Consider the following 17931-nt stretch of genomic DNA (forward strand, 5'->3'; position numbering starts at 1 on the left):
TAAAATTTTTGTAACCTTGGTTAGGCAACGATTTCTTCTGTAACACTAAAACAACTAGTAAAAAGAACTGTTCTTCATCAACATTGAAAACTTCTGCTCTTCAAAAAAATATTTTTAAGAGAATAAAGAGACAATCCACAGACTGGGCGAAAATATGTGTAAAACACGTATCTGACAATTGACTTGTATCTAATATATATAAAGAACTCTTAAAAATTAACAAAAATGAACCATCTAATTTTTAAAAAGGCAAAAGATTTACACATACTTCATCCAAGGTATATGGATGGCAAATATGCATAAGATGTCCAACATCATTAGTCGTTAGATAAGTGCAAACTTGATCAATGAGATATGGTTACAATTAAACAGACTGACCATACTGTTAGCAAGGAAGTGGAGGAATCAGAACTCTCAGACACTGCTGCAAGAATGTAAAATGTTAACACTTTGGAAAATAGAAGTTAAACATATACTTCACCATGTGATCCAGCTATCCCACTCCTAGGTATTTACCCAAGAGAAAAGCAAAGCATATGTCCATAGAAAGCATATGTCCGTTCATATACACATGAATGTTGATAGCTTTCTTTATTTCTAATAGCCCAATCTGGAAACAACCCAAACGTCCATCAACAGGTAAATGGATAAGCAAACTTTGGTATAGTCATATAGTGGAATACTACTTGACAATAAAAAGCAATTTACTGTTGATAACTATAACATGGATGGGTCTCAAATAATTATAGTAAGTGAAAGAAGCCAGAACCCCCAAAAGAATACATGCACTGATTCCATTTATATAAAATTACAGAAAATGAGAATGATTCTCTATTGTCATAAAGCAAATCAGTGGTTGTCTGAGGGTGAGGAGATACAGGGAGGGATAGGAGGGAGGGACTACAAAGGGGCATGAAGAAACTTTTGGGGGTGGTATATATGTTCACTATCAAACTGTATACTTTGAATATGTATGGTTTAATGTATGTTATGTATATCTCCATAAAGCTATTAAATAAAAAAGCAAGCAGCAGCCTGGCCGGGCGTGGCTCAGCGGTTGAGCATCGACCTAGGATCCAGGCGATCGGGTTCGATTCCCGGTCAGGGCACAGGCCCGGATTGCTGGGCTCCATCCCCAGTCGGGGCCGTGCAGGAGGCAGCCAATCAATGACTCACTCATCATTGATGTTTCTCTCTCTCTCTCTCCCTCTCCTTTCCTATCTCTGAAATCAATAAAGATATATTTAAATAAAAAAATAAATAAAACATTACATGTTGACTTTAAAAAAAAAGCAAACTGCAGATCTGTATAATACTAAATTAAAAAGATTGGAAAGACGAAAAGGCAAGTTGCAAAACACTGTAGCCTTATTTTTGCAAGAGAATTTGTACATATTGTTTAAGAGGATATACAATGAAAGATTAGGCATTAGATACTACTGTTAACACACACACACAAACTGAGAGATTCAAAAATATGTTGCAGAAGCGTATTTATTGATATACAGATAGTGGGGGGAAAGCAAGTTACAAACAGTAATCACAGTATGATTGTGTGTTAGTTTCTTAACTGTTTAAAAATTTCAAAGCATATAATCCAGAATTTTTGCACACTGGGACATTCTCTTCAGCTTAGACCAGGGGTTGTAGTTCCTACCATGAGACTTAGAGAACATAGTCATAGTCCAAAAGTCCTGAAGATGCTTTCTGAACCATAAAGACTTCCAGGAGTCACTGTTCTATCAGTTGAGGCAGCAGCTTCTCTCTTAGCTTTCCTGTTCTGTGTTGATAAGGCTGCAGTTCTGGGTCTAAATTTCTCTAAGTCTACCCTGTACAGTTTTAGCTGGTACAAATGCAGAAAGTGGACTAGACTACTAGTAAAAGATGGAGCCTTTTGATATTTCATGACACACATACGAAATGGAAAAAATTATAAATGATAAAAAAACTAAGTTACGATTTTACAAGGAGGAAGAAAGCAATGATCTTTTTTAAATGTATGAAACAATGTGCAGAATGATTCTAGTTCTCTTTAAAAAGGTACAATCAGATTGAAAAAGATAGGAAGGATATACAGCAAATTTTACTTGCTAATGACTCCAAATTTACATCTTACTCAACAGTTTTGGGTACCTCCTGTTTTCCAGACACTGCCGGTTCATATCCGTACACTCATCCCAGACTTTTCTCCTAACACCAAATGCCTAATGGACATGTGCATTTGGAGGAAGTAAAGAATTGCAAGACTGGCAGGGGCTTTATCTATAGCAAACTGAATCATTAAAACCAGTCTCTGAGCCTTCAAGGCCACCACCTAAAAAAGTGAAATGACTGTAAGGTAGAGGAGTGGGTTTTGTTATTAGACACAACAGTTATCCCACCTGCCTGCTATGGAAATCTAGGAAAAAGTATTTAACCTTCCTAATTCTCACTGGAGGTGATCCACAATAATGAGTTATAAAAAAAGAAAAAACTACCAGTACCTAGCTCACAGGACCATTGTGAGAAGGGGGCAGGGGGAACCCTGTAAAGTACAGAGCCAACGTAGTATCTGACATAAGAGCAGGTACCCAGCAAATGTTTCCTCCCTACACCTACCTCCTTTCTCTTCTGAGATGACTTTGAGGTAAATGAAATAGCCTAACAATGAGTTGTACATGTAGTAGAAACATTTAAAAATGAATACTACATTTTATCTAGGATTCAAGGCCATTTCTGTGGTGTAGATTATATATGATGCAGGCAGAATAGGAGGAAAACTAATTCCTCTTACATTAAATAGCTTATAGAAACTCCTCTCTTCTTTATGTTATTGAGAGTGCACTTTGCAATGAGTGTATGCGAATATATGTATAATCTGTTAGTTATCTTTTTGTGTGTAAATGCCTTACTTCTGCAACTAGATTATAAGTTAAGGTTATTTTTTTGCCATTTGAAGCCACAAATGGATCTAAGCAGATACTAATGAACAAGTTAGCTTACTTAGGACGAACTGGTTCACTAATTTCTTAAGTAAAATGTTGAAAAGTGCCCCATCTACACAAGATAAAAATCAACAGACATTTTCAGCTCACAATGTAATATGTGATATCCCCAAAACAGTCTAGCTCAAATCTAGAGACTGTCACAATATTGTTCAAGATGTAATTTATGTGCACACTGTAATAAAAACATTATGCAAGGCTCTTTGAGAACAGATAGCCTTATCAGAATTTTGGGACTGTTCTGTCTTCTTTTATTTCTGGCTCATTTTACATTGTTTCAATAATCACTTTAACTTCACGGAAAATGGCCATGAGTGTATTATAACTCGAGTGATCAACAACTACAATTGAACCCTTTCTGATATGCTCCTTTATGTTAATAAATATGGCCACGGCATTAACGAGATTGGCTTTTGCTTCTTTCTGGTTAAAGATTAGTTTTAACACTGCTAATGCCTTTGTATTGATCATGTCTCTGGCTGCAACTGGGTGTTCAGACATATTCAAAAGTACTTTCAAAACAAGATTTCTGGTTTTGCGATTTCCCTGGGAAAGCAAATTAAAAAGCTCTGAAAAATATTTGGCAACGATATGGTGATGGTTAGCATCAGCAGTCAGTTGCCCCAATATTTTTAAGCCAGATTGCTGTCCAGGTGAATTCAAAGGAAAACATATGGTTTCCTTACACATATGTTTAACATGTAATTCAATCTTGCGGTGTCTTTCATTCCCAGAAGGGGCATTCAGAGTAATTACAGCCTTTTTTCTCATTTCAGAGGAAGGAAAACTAAGCAAGCTTTCAATAAGTGTCACTACACCTACCTCATTAATAAATTCTTGGGCAAATGGATGAACATTAATGATCCCCATTGCAATTTGAGCTATTTTATGAATGAGAGGATCAGTAGTTGACTTAAGTAAGGTAACAAGTTTTTCAAATTCCTCAGAATTCATGTAGCATTCCATTTTGCAAGGGCAAGCAAATGGCTTAATCCCATTCGCCTCCCTGATCTTGATTTGGCGTCTAATCTCCTCTATGGTCTGAATGCAAGGGTCAGAACCAAATGGGTGCTCTGGGAGAGGTTGTGAGCATGAGGGTGTGCTCTTAGAAAGACATACTGTTGCCTCAGGCAAAGAATGAGTATTTTCCTCAGCCGAGGTCAGGACAATATATGAAGGAGGCCTTATCTCAGATTGGACTTGGGACCTAAATCCTAACACTGCTGGAGTTACGGCAGGGGCGTTGGGCCAGATAGTTACCTCAGACCAGTCCTTGGGCCTATTTTTTTCATTAATTTCATCCACAGGCTGGGGCTTAACTATCCTGCTCACAGGTTTAGGATTAGGGTCAAAACTAGTTTCATCTCCATCCCAAAACCAGTTCCCAATAACGTTCTCTTCCTCCTCCTCTTCAGCCCCTGGCCTAGCCTTACAGCTAGCCCCGGCCACAGGCTCCAACTTCTCAGCACAGGATGGGGGACCAGTACCGGCTTTACCTTCATCCTTGGCACTGGAGCGATTACCAGTCTCTTCTCCACTCCAGAACCAGGAACCAACACTGGCCCCTTCCCCAGCCCAGAACCAGGCATCAATACCAGCCTTATCTTTACACACAGACTTGGACTCAGCATTAACCTCAGCCACAGAACAACATCGAGATACTCGAGTGGCCTCACCTTCAACTTTGGGACTGAAATTTGCCAGGGTACCTTCTTTCATCTCAGTAACATTCTTGTTCTTAGACACTGCTTTCACCTCTGCCACTGCATTTGCCTGAAACCCTGGCTTGGCTATTGCTTTGGCCTGGGTCTTGGCTACAGGTCTGACTACGCCAGTAGCCTCCCTTTTTGTTTTAGCATCTACGCCAGCCCTTTTTACATTTTTGGCCTTGTTTCTACTCCCAGTCATGGTTAAAGCCCAGTTATATCAATAGCCCTATAGAGTCTTGGCCTTGGTTCTCACACTTTCACTGGGTCAGAGAGAACTTTGTAGCAAGAGTTAAAAATGTCAGTTCAGGAGTCACACAGTCCCCTTTCCAAACACAAAGCTTCTGTCAATGATACAGACAGAGGGCAGAGGCACTCAGACTGAGGGAAGATGCTGGTTCCTGAGTGTGGAAAGTGATAATCTTCTATCACTCCAAGGCCACCACAGCTGCCACTGGATATGGACCTACAGTGGAAGAAGGAAATGGACTATGAGCCTCTTCCAACTGTGCTCATCTATGCAGACAGCCACAGAGGACATGAGAGTAGAGATGGACTGTTTGGTAGGAGAAAGTAGAATTGTAGATGACAGTTACCTCATTTTAGCCCTTCCACACTCCCACTAATGCCCAACAATGTCCTGCTCAGGCACTACCACACTCTTCTCTGCATTAAATAGGAGCAGGGATGATGGAAAACCTTGCTGAAAGTGAGAGAGGCTACCAAGCATCCAGCCCCTTTGGTATACACCACTATACTATACAGGTCTATCCAGATAGGCCTCACACCAACCTGCACTGATCTCCTTGCTTTCTTGCGTGCTTCCAGTGTCGATAAGCCCTACAGCTGAAATCACAGGCAGACCTATGGACAAAAACACAGGTGGGATTGGAATTCAGAATTTCGGTAGACAGACAGGCACTCTGGTTTCTAGACCCAATACCTAGGTAGCATACCAAATCTGGGGCTTTGGTTATACAGTTGGCCCTTGAATAATGCAAGGGTTGGGGCACTAAAGTTGAAAATCCATGGATAACTAAAGTCGGCTCTCCACATAGATTACCAAACAGAACAATTAGGTTTTTAACTACAGTCAGTAGAACTGTGTGAATCAAATCAACTGTGGTCAATTGAAAAAATCCGAATATAAGTGGACCCACGCAGTTTAAATCCATGTTGTTCAAGGGCCAATTGTGTTTTTGGCTTCCCTGGTCCTCCTCCTGGTTTCCCTCCTCATTTCCCAGTTGTCTATTAACTACCCTATAATCACAATCTTAGCTCACTCCATGCCCATTTCCTGAGCTGTATAGAATGTTGGAAGACAATGGCTCCATCTGTTCTCACCCACTTGCCAACAGCCAATTTCCATCCCCAATAAATAGGGATGCTCATGCTCACACTCACCTTGGATCCAAATGAGCAGTTTCGGTCCTCTTGCTTAATTAAATTCAAAGTCAACAGCTACCTACAGGAACCTCTAAAGGAATAAACCTAGACAGACAAACAGGCAGAGGAGAGAAAACAGAAGAGATTGAGATGGCCCAACACTCATGACAAGTGTTATAACATATGCTTTTGTACATTCAAGGTCATGTTAAATGTCTCCCACCTGTCTGATCCTGCAAAATGACTCCCCATCCATTCCCCCAAGACCTGCAACTTGCCTAATTACACCTCCCAACTCTGAAGTCAGCGATTTTCCCAGCAGAGGGCACACTCTCTTCCCTGAACAAAAATATGAGGTGCAAGAGCGGGTATGGAAAATAGGCAAATGAATTTAGAAAGAAAGGAGTAAAGATAATGGGGACTATTCTTTCAATAGCATCTTTGCATGCCCCTACCCTTTCCCCTTCTCTCTGCATGCATAGATCCTATCTCACTTACCACCTGTACCACACAGCAAGGGACCTTAGGAGATGCTATCCTTCCTACCAAAGAACAGTCCTCCAGCTGGAGAAGAGTCACGCCATACAGAAAAAGGGAGGGGTATTCAGCAAAGCACCAGGAAAACCTGTTGACAATGATAGAAAAAGATCAGGTTAATGGACAGATACCCAGAGTTCAGGTCTTTCACCTCGTTTTCAAGAATCAGTAAGTAAATAAATCTCTCTTAACGCCCATGTTTCTTCAGATATTCATTCTCAGGAACTCCACAAAAGCTTTTGTGAGACTGTCTCTGCACCAAAATGAGGGGCTTTAAGGGGTAGATGGAGATGGAATTTAGTTTCCTGACCTAGAAATTAAATAAACAGACTGACTTCATGCGTTCCAAATGGACTCTTCAGAAAACTTTCCCCTCCGTTCTGAACCGCCATTACCTCAAAATATTAAAGTAGGCTGGGATGTTGAGTAAACAGATCCCGAATAAGAAAGGTGGATTACTAGCACAGTTTATATGGACCCTTCCCGTGAAAGTCGATGAACTCCTCACCCTGTCTTTTGCTTGCATCAATGGGTTCAAGATCCAAACATGGAAGGCACTAAAACTGCTGTATTAAGAGGCAAGCGAACATTTCACTTTAGTGTCTTCTCAATCTACCCATTCATTCTCATTTTTGCTAAAAACACACCTACCGCGCAGACACAAGGTGCCTGTAGGAAAGGAGAGCACCCAGGATGCTGGGCCCAACAGGCCCCTTTCCAGATTCAGGGCCCAGAGTAGCCGAAGCTAACGTCTGCGCCCTGGCGCTCCCACCTCCAGCCCAGCTCCCGCTCCGCCATTTCTCCCGAAGCAGCCCCCCCCCCCCCCCCCCAGCGCTCTCCCAGCACAGACACCCTAGAGGGCGGGGCGCGGGCACCGGGAAAGCCGGCTGGGGAGCAGCCAGCGTGCTTCGCCTTCCCCGCAGGAGCCGCGGGCACTCTCCGGCCACCCCGCGCCCTGGGCCCGCCAGCACCGGTCGCGCCGCCGCCTCGCCAGGGTCCCCGGCGCTGCGCACCTCTGTCAGGGACCGGCTCCGACCAGCGACCAGCGCGGTCGCCTCCTCCTCGCCAGGACGCCAGGGGCTGGGCGCGGGCTGTGGGCTGGTGGAGAGTGGGAGGCCGCCCCCGCCCCCACCACGCCCCTACTTGCCTTTCCAGGCTCGGGGCCTGGGTGGTCGTCCTCCCCTCAGAGCTCCTCACTCAGCTGCCCCCCGCCTTCCGCCCGCTCGGAATTGCAAGGAGGCGTCCCGCCCCCCGCGCCTCTGCACCAAGCCCGGCAGGGGCTGCGCAGCATGCGGCACGAGCCCACAAACCGCTGGCAGCGAGGGTGTCGGGAAGGGGGGCGGAAGGATACGGCACGAATGGGCTCGACGCCCCCTCCCAGGCCCACCGTAGTTCCGACCCGAGGGGGCGTGGCCGGGGCCTGGGCCGGGCCTGGAGGAGACCCAGCCCAAGGGGGAGCTTAACCTCAGCCTGCCTCAGTGGGCCAACGCGGCCCTCTACATGGCGACCATCGTCCCGTTTCTGCCACTACAATCTATGGGACCCGCGGGCGGGGGCTGGGGGGCCGGTCCGGGAGGTTAGAAGGAGCAGCGCAGGACGCTGCAGCGGATGGATACAAACCGCCCCTTGGTGTGTGCGAATCCCCACACGGCTCTGTCTGCCCACTCCTCCTCCTCCATCCCACCCGCCATCCTTTCTGGGTGCTGAAGGGAGAGGGGCTGTGAGGCCTGCAGGCTGTGAGGCGAGAGGCGATCCAAGGCCAGACCACCCCCATGTCCTGGGGTGGCCCCCTAGGGTTTCTTTTACTGTTCAGGGACGAGCGAGGGGAGGACGCTGGGAGGGGGCTGCCTCGGAGGCCTCACCATTAGTCCCTCTTCTACAGGCGGCAGACCTAGACCTCTAACCCTGGCAAACGGTCCAGTGCTCTGCGCCCAGAGTCGTTCTTTCTGCCATACTGCTTTTTTCTCATTCGAAATGATTATACATGTTGCCATTTTGTGGTCCCTGCAGTTGCCCATGAGTTCCCTTCCCTGTCCGGACCCACACTGACCATGCAATCCTCCCTGTCTGTAGCCCCACAGCCAAGTGTCAGGCACCAGGTAGGGCATGTCCTGGCTCCTCTTCCTCTGCTCTGTCAAGTCTTCTCTTGCAGTCACATCCAAGCTCTCATGATCTTTGGCAGCGTGGAAATGTGGCAGGGATTAGAACCAGCTTGGATCTCAGCCATTTCCCATACACACCTGCCTAGTTTGTCCTTTAGAGTTGTTAACATATTAAACATACGTATTTTAACTTCCCTGATAATTACACAGTCTACAATATATATGAGCCTGGTTCTGATGTTTGCTTTGTATTCTGTCTGCGTTTTCTTGTGTTTTAGCATGCCTTTTAATTTTTTCTTGAAAGCTGTATATGATAAACTGGGCAATAGGAACTGAGGTGAACAGACCCTTTTCAAGAAGTTTTATGTTAGGCTGGTTTAGCAGTTGAGCTGTGTGTAATGTCTGCTGTAGCTGTAGGTGCCAGTGTTCAAATTCCTTTAAGTGTCCTTATTTTTGTTTTCCTTCTTATCTTTGGGCTTCTCTAATACTCCTGGCAGAGAGTCTGCATGTTTATAGCTCTTTTAGCTGTACTCCACTCCTATTATACTGGAGGCTTGTGACATGGTAAAAACGTGTAGAGAAGTGTTCTATAATCTTACAATTAAATTCCAGCCCTTTGTGGGCTTGTGTCCCTAAGCTGTGTCCTTCACAAATACTTCTTAGTTCTTTCCCCCCCTTACATGAAAATGGAAGAATAGAGTGGGGTGGTTAGGAGGAATGCCTTTGCCTTAGCAGGGATAAGGCTCTGGGAAAGTCTTTTCCACTGCAGAGTAGGCCTTTGTCACAGAGAAAGCTCTGGGTGTATTTCACATGAGCATACTTCCCCTTCCACTGTCAGAGCCATGAGGAGATCTTTCTGGAATCTTCACTGTAAGAACCTGCTAGAGTTCCTGGATTTAAAGCCTACTAAACCTCTAAGACTCTAAACCCCACTCGCATACTATTCCAAACTTGGTCTCCAGCAATTTGTCCAAATTACTATTTAAGTCTTCTCTCCTGTTTATGTCTCTAGCTGTTTGTGCACTATGTAAGGGGAGATAGGCTGTGATTCTCTGGATTTGTCTTATCTCCAGAATTCCAGGTGGTCATTTGCCCTGTGACCTGTTTTCTCATGGGTCTAAGATAAGTCCCTGATTCTCACTTTGGTCAGCATTTTTTCTGGTTATAAGTGTAAGAGCAATGACTTCCAAGCTCTTTACATGGCAACTGACACTGGAAATCTGGCCTACAGATTTTAATTCTGTAGCTAACATCCAGTGAACAGCTTCTGTCCTCTTTTCAGCTGAACTTCGATCTGGAAAATGAAAAACTATCTGATATTCTGAAATACCAGCATGTATCAGGTCTCTCTAGTTCCTTTTAAAAATGTAATCTAGTCATATTATGGGGTAGGCTGGGGTAAGTAGGAAAGGGTAAATGAGAATTCCATGGTGGCTTTTAGTGGTCTTAATTGGAAAGACACTGCCCTGTGCTCTTTGTTACTATAACCTTAATGCTTTGTAATACTCTGTTTTGCCTACCATAATTAACCCCGTACTAAAAGAACATTTTTGCATAAGTATGCCTCCCTTCTCCTTGTGGTCATGTACCACAAGGAGGCTGATCCCAGTTCCAGAAGTGAGTCTACATTGTCTAGGGGTAATCTGTTCCTTTGGTACTCTCTGGTTCAGGAAGGGTGATGATCTAATTCAAACTCTGCCCAATGAGACATTAGGAGAAGATTGCAGAAGAACTAAGAAAAGTATCCTCACTCATAAAAAAAGGCAATCAGGAAAAATTGTCTCCTTTTTTCCCTCAGGAAGTTGCTTGACTCCTAGAATCATTGCAGCCATCAAGCTTGCAGCCTTGGGATGGAAGCTAATACTGTGAATGGCAGAAGGAGATGGAAAAAAACTGAGTCCTTAGTGGAATCAAGCAACCATCAAGACCTCAGTACTTCCAATCCCTGGATCATAAATTTCCTTATTAAGTTAGTTCAGTTCAGTTACTTGTTATATGAAAATGGAACAATCTTAAATGATATGTATGCTTAGGCAAAGAATAACTCTTCAGTGAGTAATAGTTCCTGACTTTTGTCCCTCAGTGAGCACCTACCTCTGAAAACCAGTGGCAGAACTCATGTTTCCATGTGAAAGGAAAACTGTAGATTCTGAATGCCTTGCCTAAAGGTTGCTAGAGGTCTGACAATTGTAACTGGCTTCTGTCCTAGATTTAAAAGGAAAGCCTCAGGGAGAAAACCTAAACCCTTACTTATCTAGGGGGTTCAGAGGTACATTAAATACTTGAGCTCATAGATAAGCCTGGTTCACAGTCATTGTGTAAAAGTGCACCCTTATGAAATGTCCATAATATAAAGATATTAGAGGTTATCTGCGTTCAATTCAGGGGGCTGTACTGAGTTTGAGGAAGATAAATTCATAGTGTCAACATTCTGAAAGTTTTGGTTAACTTTCCCCAGGCATACTGCACTAAGCAACACAGGTATAAAAACAGGTGGATATTTGGGATTTATCAAGAGCTAGGATTGTTCAGCCAGGCATGGCTCAGCAGTTGAGCATTGACCTAGGATCCTGGAGATCGAGGTTCAGTTACCAGTCAGGGCACATGCCCGGGTTGCGGGCTCCATCCCCAGTCGGGGGCATGCAGGAGGCAGCCGATCAATGACTCTCTCTCATCACTGATGTTTCTGTCTCTCCCTCTCTCCCTCTCCCTTCCTCTCTCTGAAATCAATAAAGATATATTTTTAAAATTTTTTTAAAAATTAGCTATGAAAAAAGCTTCTAGATTTAATGAATTTTGAGCCCCACCTCTGGTTGCCGTGGCAGGGACAGAGCAAATGATTTTGTGGGCAGTATACAGCCTGCAGGCCAGACATTCCCCACCCCTGCACTAGATGATAAGGTAGAAGTGTTATAAAAATGATGGACCATGATTGACTATTAAATTGGGAAGGAAGGAAAAGGTGGAATAGGCTTATACACAGGAAAAAGAGGATAAGGGGTAGGAGGTCTAACAATACACAGGTTTAAGTTTCTTTATGATGAATAGAGTACTTTGCTACAAGCTGTGAGATAGGCCAGTAAGCCAGGACAAGTGGAATAGGGAAACAGATTGATAGCTGAACAAACTGGCAGAGCAATTTACAGCAGATACAGAAGGTCACCTCCCTAGAGATAACATCTAGGCCTCAGTAGTATTTGAACCCCAGGCCCAGAAAAGCAGCAAAACCAGGTGGACAACACCAGGACCAGCTGCAGTGACTAAGGACCCAGGACACTGACCAATAGTGGAGACCACGACCCTGAAGGAGCACACCTGGAAAACTGATGAATATTTTGTTGAAACCCTCCCCTGAGACCGCGCCTAAGATTCCAGCCAGCAAGAAAGAGAAAAGCCTCAAGACAAAGGACTTGGCCCGCACCAGTCCCTTTCCCCTCTCCTTGCCTCCCTTCTTTCCCCACAGGTATGCATCTCCTAAACACAAAGGGACCCCATGAGGCTTGTAACCAGGGCAGCAATGGGCAGTGGCAGTTCATCCCGAGCTAACCCCTGGAACCTGTCCCCAAGGCCCCCTTTTCTCTGACTTCTTAGTGAGCCAAAGCAGACCAGCCTAGGCTCATTTCCCTAGTTCTTCCTTGTTTCACTGTCCCCAGCTTTAATAAATGTCCTCTAAAATTCACCTGGACTCATGTTGTTAAATTTTTCCTGCATGAAGTTAAGAATCCACATGCTACCAGCCAGCCCTAGGCAGACCCACTAAGGGTCAGGTCCCCTTTCCAGTAACATAAGGAACAGAAAATCTGATGATGAAGATGATGGCAGCTTTTAGTGATAATTAGCACTAGAGGGACATAGACATAGCATAGTGGTAAAGAACACCAGCTCCAGATTCAAACCACAAAGGTTTGAATCTCAGCTCTTCTATTAACCAGCTCAGTGAGCTCGGCCAAGTTACTTAACCAATCTGTGCCTCAGCTTCCTCATATGTAAAATGGGGACAACAGCATGTATTCCATAAGTTTGTTTTGAGGATTAAATAAGTTAATACATGCAGAACCCTTAGAATAGTACCTGGTACATATTAAACACCTAATATATCAATAGTAATTACTATCACAGGTAACAAACGGCTCAGGTGTTGCAGTCAGACAGATAGATGGGTTTGATTGATACTTCCAGAGTCCAAGTTTCTTCCTCTATGCTATCTGCCCCTCTACACTAGTTCTGTCTTATTTATTAAAAAAGACTCCAGCCCGACCGGGCATAGCTCAGCGGTTGAGCATCGACCTAGGATCCAGGCGATAAGGGTTTGATTCCCGGTCAGGGCACATGCCCGGGTTGTGGGCTAGGCAGCTGATCAATGACTCTCTCTTCATTGATGTTTCTATCTCTCTCTCTCCCTCTCCTTTCCTCTCTCTGAAATCAATAAAGATATATATATATATATATAAAAAAAAAGACTCCAGTACATAGTATAAAGAAACAAAAGCTAAAATAGGGGCAAATAAAAAACTGCAGGTACACAGGACAGAGGAGTTACTACCTACCAAGGGGCAAAGAGTAAATGTGAGGGTATCAAAAAGACTTCAAAAGGACCCTAGAATTTGAGCTGAGCCTAAAAGGATGGACATGTTTCCCTAGACAGAGAAAGGATTGTGAGAGTAGCGACAATAGAGTGAACAGTGGGGAAAGGCACAGAAGTAGTAAAGCAGAGTATAATTGGGTCGGGAAATAGCAGATAGCCCAATGTGGCTTGAGTGGAGGCAAAGTGGAGCAGGGTTTGGATTAGGATGAGGCTCCTGAGAGTCAGTGTCTCCTCAAACTGGGTCCTTATCTCATTCTAGTCCTGACCCTGACTTGGAAGAATGTGGTGGGAGATGGAGTCGGAAAGGTGGAATTGTATGGAAGGGTGTAGGGCCTCGAAACTCTGCATAGGGAACCTGGTAGTATTTTACAGATGAGATCTCATTGAAGGGTGCTCTTTTGAAACTGGGGACAGAGTGTGTCAGTGGGTGCTAAGAGTCTCTAGCTGTGCAGTAAGAAGACACCTTTTTTCATTCGTGACTGGAGAGATGACAAATCCACTCTTATTTTATCCCCAGGCTGGTTAAATGACTTTTCTTTTTTAATCCTCACCTGGGGATATGTTTTTCATTGATTCTAGAGAGAGAGGAAGGGAGAGGGAAAAAGAGAGAGAGAGAAATATCGATGTGAGGGAAAAACATTGATCGGTTGCCTCACGCACATGCCACAACTGGGGATTGAACCCATCACCTGGTTATGTGCCCTGACTGGAATTGAACTCAAGACCTTTTGGTGCACAGGACAATGCTCTAACCACTGAGAAACCCCAGCCAGGGCTCAGACGACATTTGAACAGACCCTTACTATCTTATTACATGAGATTCATGTAATATTTATCCAAAAAGGGGGCAGAAACAAAAGGGCCACATGAGTGACAAGGTTTTTAATTCAACTATACCCCAGAAAAAAACTGAGAGGTGATCCTGGCCAAGGAGTGATGAGAACATAGATAATCATCTTCATTCTTGGGCGCACACACACACACACACACACACACACACACACACACACAACTCTTACCCTGCCCTCTGGCTGAGATTTAAAAAATCCACAGGTGTGAATTGCTTACGTACCTGCTTCTCATGAATCTGGGAATAAGCAGTATGAAGCAATACCACAACATGAAGCTCCCCAAATATAAATGCAGCACCCCAACAGGAATTCTAGGCTGAGAGAGCTCCGATAAGAAAAAAATTACAGAGAACTTGAAAAATCACTTAAATGCAGGCGCGTGTCACAAAAACATATGCTGCCCCACCCCCCAATATACTTCTGGGCTCTGCCTCCATCATTTTAACTTGTTTATGTATGGTGCATAGGATCAGAGGTAGGTTTACAGATATTAATCCTGCAGTGGCTGCTAAAAGAATGACACCACCGCCCGGCTGGGCGTGGCTCAGCAGTTGCACATCGACCTAGGATCCAGGAGATCGGGGTTTGATTCGCCATCAGGGCACATGCCCAGGTTGCAGGCTCGATCCCCAGTCGGGGGTGTGCAGGAGGCAGCCCATCAATGACTCTCATCATTGATGTTTCTATCTCTCTCTCTCTCCCCCCCCCTCCTTTCCTCTCTCTGAAATCAATAAAGATATATTATAAATAAATAAATAAATAAATAAATAAATAAATAAATAAATAAATAAATAAAAAATAAATGACACCATTGTTCTGACATCAATTCTTTGACACCAACTACCTGGAGTTAGCATTAGACTCCACAGATTTAAGGATGCAGTCCTTAATACTGGCCCCACTTTAGATAAGATGCCAGTTACAAGTCTTACGGTGCCACTCATGCTTCTGATTGACCAGTTACAAATTTAGGGGTTCCCATACTCCCTCAGGTTTGATAATTTACTAGAAAAACTCACAGAAATCACTAAAAGCACTATACTTCACATTATAGTTCATTATAAAGGTATACAGCTTCCATGCCCTCTTCCCATAGGTTCAGAACAAATCACTCTCCTTGGATATTAGTGTGTTTACCAACCAGGAAGCTCCACAAAGCCCTGAGATTTCATTGGGGATTCCTTATGTATGCTTGATTAAATCATTGGCTACCAGACTGAACCCAAAATCCAGCCCTCCTTCCTTCTGTGGCCTAAAGTTCTAACTAATCAAGTGGTTAGTCCTTCTAGGGACCAGCCCACATCATGAAGTTATCTAAGGGCCCACCAAAAGTCCATTCATTAGCATAACAAAGACACTCCTATCACTCAAGAATTCCCAAGGTTTTTTGAAGGTCTATGCCAGGAACCAGGGAAAAAGTTTAGATATATTCTTTCCATACCACACCCTGTTTAAGGTAGTCTCTTTTGTCAAACTCTAAGGCCACACAGACACAGACCAAAGACAACAGAGCTTAAGCTGGAAGACCTCTGAAAGACCATAATCTGAAAATTGGCCCCAATACTTATTATATTGCTGGAGAGTGGAGGAAAGAGGATAACAAAGAGGCAGGGGTAAGAGAGAAGGTAGTCCTAGGCCTCAATCTCTGTAATTTTACCCCGCATACCCACTTCTCAGTCCTAGCTTTTAAATGTAAACAGGAGGGTATAAAGTATTACAGCATAGTTTCAACTCTACTGAGAATAAAAATATGAGTAGCCTTAGGGAAATTAATTACTTACTAATGACACTTTCCTAAACTGCCTTGGTATCCAGCCTTGGGGCATCAGGGGTTCCCATGACCTCCTCAGGTGTGGAAAGATTCTGTTAGAAAGAAGACCATAACTTATCAAGGGCTGCTACGTAGGATGAGACCAAAGGAACAAGTCCAAAAAACTGGGCAGAGAGCAAAACACGTGGAAGAGAGCAAAGGGTCTGCAGAGGGGAACTTACGGGACCATCCATTAAAGCACTTTCTGCAGGTGTTTCCCAGAAAGATCCTACTCTGAAGCCTAGGACTAAAAATGGAAGGAACCTCAGATGGAGTAGCCACTTTTGTATTCCCAGAAGGGAGAGAGAGGCTGCCCAGGGCTGAGATCCAGAGATTCTCTTGGGAGTTGAAAGCTTGGCAGTATCCCAAAGAGAAATCCTCTGTCAGGGGCCCCCAGCATCTAGGTTCCCTCCTCCAGAGTCTGTCCCCAAACCCCCTTTCCTAGAGCTGCTGAAATTGAGATTCATTCCTCTCTTGCATCTCCAGGTAGCTGCAGCCTTGGAGCATAAGGCAGATGTATTCCCCAGCCCCCTCCTCTTCCACCCTCTCTCAATTTTGAGCTGGTCTCAGCAATCCCCATCCTCTGGAAAAGACAGAAAATAGAGTGGCGAATAAGTGGGAGGACAGGGGCATTGCTCGGGGTTCCCCTCTTCACACCTGCTCTTCCAGAGCCAGCATCACTGGTTTATATGAATCGCTTGTTCACGAAATGTCACTTCACGGTTTCTTAACTCCGGGCTCCCCTGATGCCAACTCCTTCCATGTGTCCACCTCCCACACTCACACCAAGAAACCCAGAATCACTCAATACTGGGCAGGGAGCCTGGCGGGGGAGAGGAGGGGTGTTCAGAAGGCAGGAGGGAGTAGGAGGGTCCCAGGCACTTCCAGTACCAGGATCTAGTTTCAGCCCCCACCTCCCGCAGGTGCCATTTCCGAGCACCCACCCTCTCAGCACCTACCTCCTCCTCTTCCAGCGACCACAGCTTCTCTCCGCGTGTGCCTCCCGCAGGATGACTTCCTGCCTCTTGAGCTCCTGGACAAGAGACAGACCCAGCAAAGACGCTCGCGATGGCCTGCGGGACTCTTTGCCAACAAATGCTGTAATTCTGGTCACCTGAGACTAGTTTTCAAGCTGGTGCGGCACGGCGACACAGCCACCCACCGACAGTAACATCCTACGACTCCTCCCTCTGGAGTCTGTCAATCCTCAGGTGTACAGCCTTCGTGCCTCTTTTCCGTCGGACACGCCTTTAGGCCCGCCCAAGGGAGAGCGCGGTCACGTGACCCGCCGCCAGGCCACGTGACCACGCAGTCGGCGAGTTCTCCGCAGGCCTGCGGCACCGAAGAGCGGAGTCTTCTGCCTCCGGGGTTGAGTTAGGAGCTGGTGGAACCTGAAGCTCCTGACCGTGGTGAGGATGGAGAGCTAGAGGAAGGCTGGATTCGGAGCCAAAGCTTCCAGCCCGAGGCCCGGGCCTTGCTCTTTGGGACCCCAGGGTTGGCGAGGAACACTGGATGCGGAGTTTGGAGACAAGTGACTTTGCATATTCTTTTAAAAATTCGGGGTGACATGTTAACACACACAGATCTGTCCTGAAAAATATTGCAAGGCAAAATAAACATTCAAAACTCCACCACAAGAATAATCCCTGTTAACACACCTGTGGTTTGTGACGGGAGGCGAAACTGCCACTTTGCCTTATTTCCATAAACCAGCGATTTTCCACCGCTGCTGCACGAATTTTTAAAGCATACAATACCTGACTAATTAGGGGCACTGACCTCTTTTCCCTTGGATTGTCGAATAAAAAATGAGATCAGCCAACACAACAATAGCTATCCGGTGTGAATAAATCACAATCATACCTATTTTTTTTGGTCAAATTGGCAAAAAATTATATATTTTTGATGTGCCGCAGAATTTTAGTAGTTTATGTGTCCATGAGATGAAGAAGTTTGAAAATCGCTGCCAT

The 17931-nt window shown here is 44.8% G+C and overlaps 1 protein-coding gene across 4 annotated transcripts; it reads right to left on the bottom strand.

Moving 5' to 3' along the window:
- Window positions 1–1476: 1476 nt before the first annotated feature.
- On the bottom strand, window positions 1477–17178 carry GPRASP3 (G protein-coupled receptor associated sorting protein family member 3). Of its 4 annotated transcripts, none has more exons than XM_016195722.2 (5): window positions 16921–17178; window positions 6623–6701; window positions 6095–6181; window positions 5483–5554; window positions 1477–5156 (listed from the first exon to the last, which is right to left on the bottom strand). In XM_016195722.2, exon 5 carries the CDS (start codon window positions 4890–4892, stop codon window positions 3252–3254), a length of 1641 nt encoding a protein of 546 aa, XP_016051208.1. In that variant the 5' UTR covers window positions 4893–5156; window positions 5483–5554; window positions 6095–6181; window positions 6623–6701; window positions 16921–17178; the 3' UTR covers window positions 1477–3251. The 4 variants fall into 4 exon arrangements, with proteins under 4 accessions (XP_016051208.1, XP_087669655.1, XP_016051210.1 ...); XM_087813529.1 differs by lacking the exon at window positions 16921–17178 and adding an exon at window positions 7761–7862; XM_016195724.2 differs by lacking the exon at window positions 16921–17178 and adding an exon at window positions 7627–7645.
- Between the last annotated feature and the right edge of the window lie 753 nt (window positions 17179–17931).

This window comes from Miniopterus natalensis, chromosome X, assembly GCF_054644295.1.
Source record: "Miniopterus natalensis isolate mMinNat1 chromosome X, mMinNat1.hap1, whole genome shotgun sequence".
Classification (NCBI taxonomy): domain Eukaryota; kingdom Metazoa; phylum Chordata; class Mammalia; order Chiroptera; family Miniopteridae; genus Miniopterus; species Miniopterus natalensis.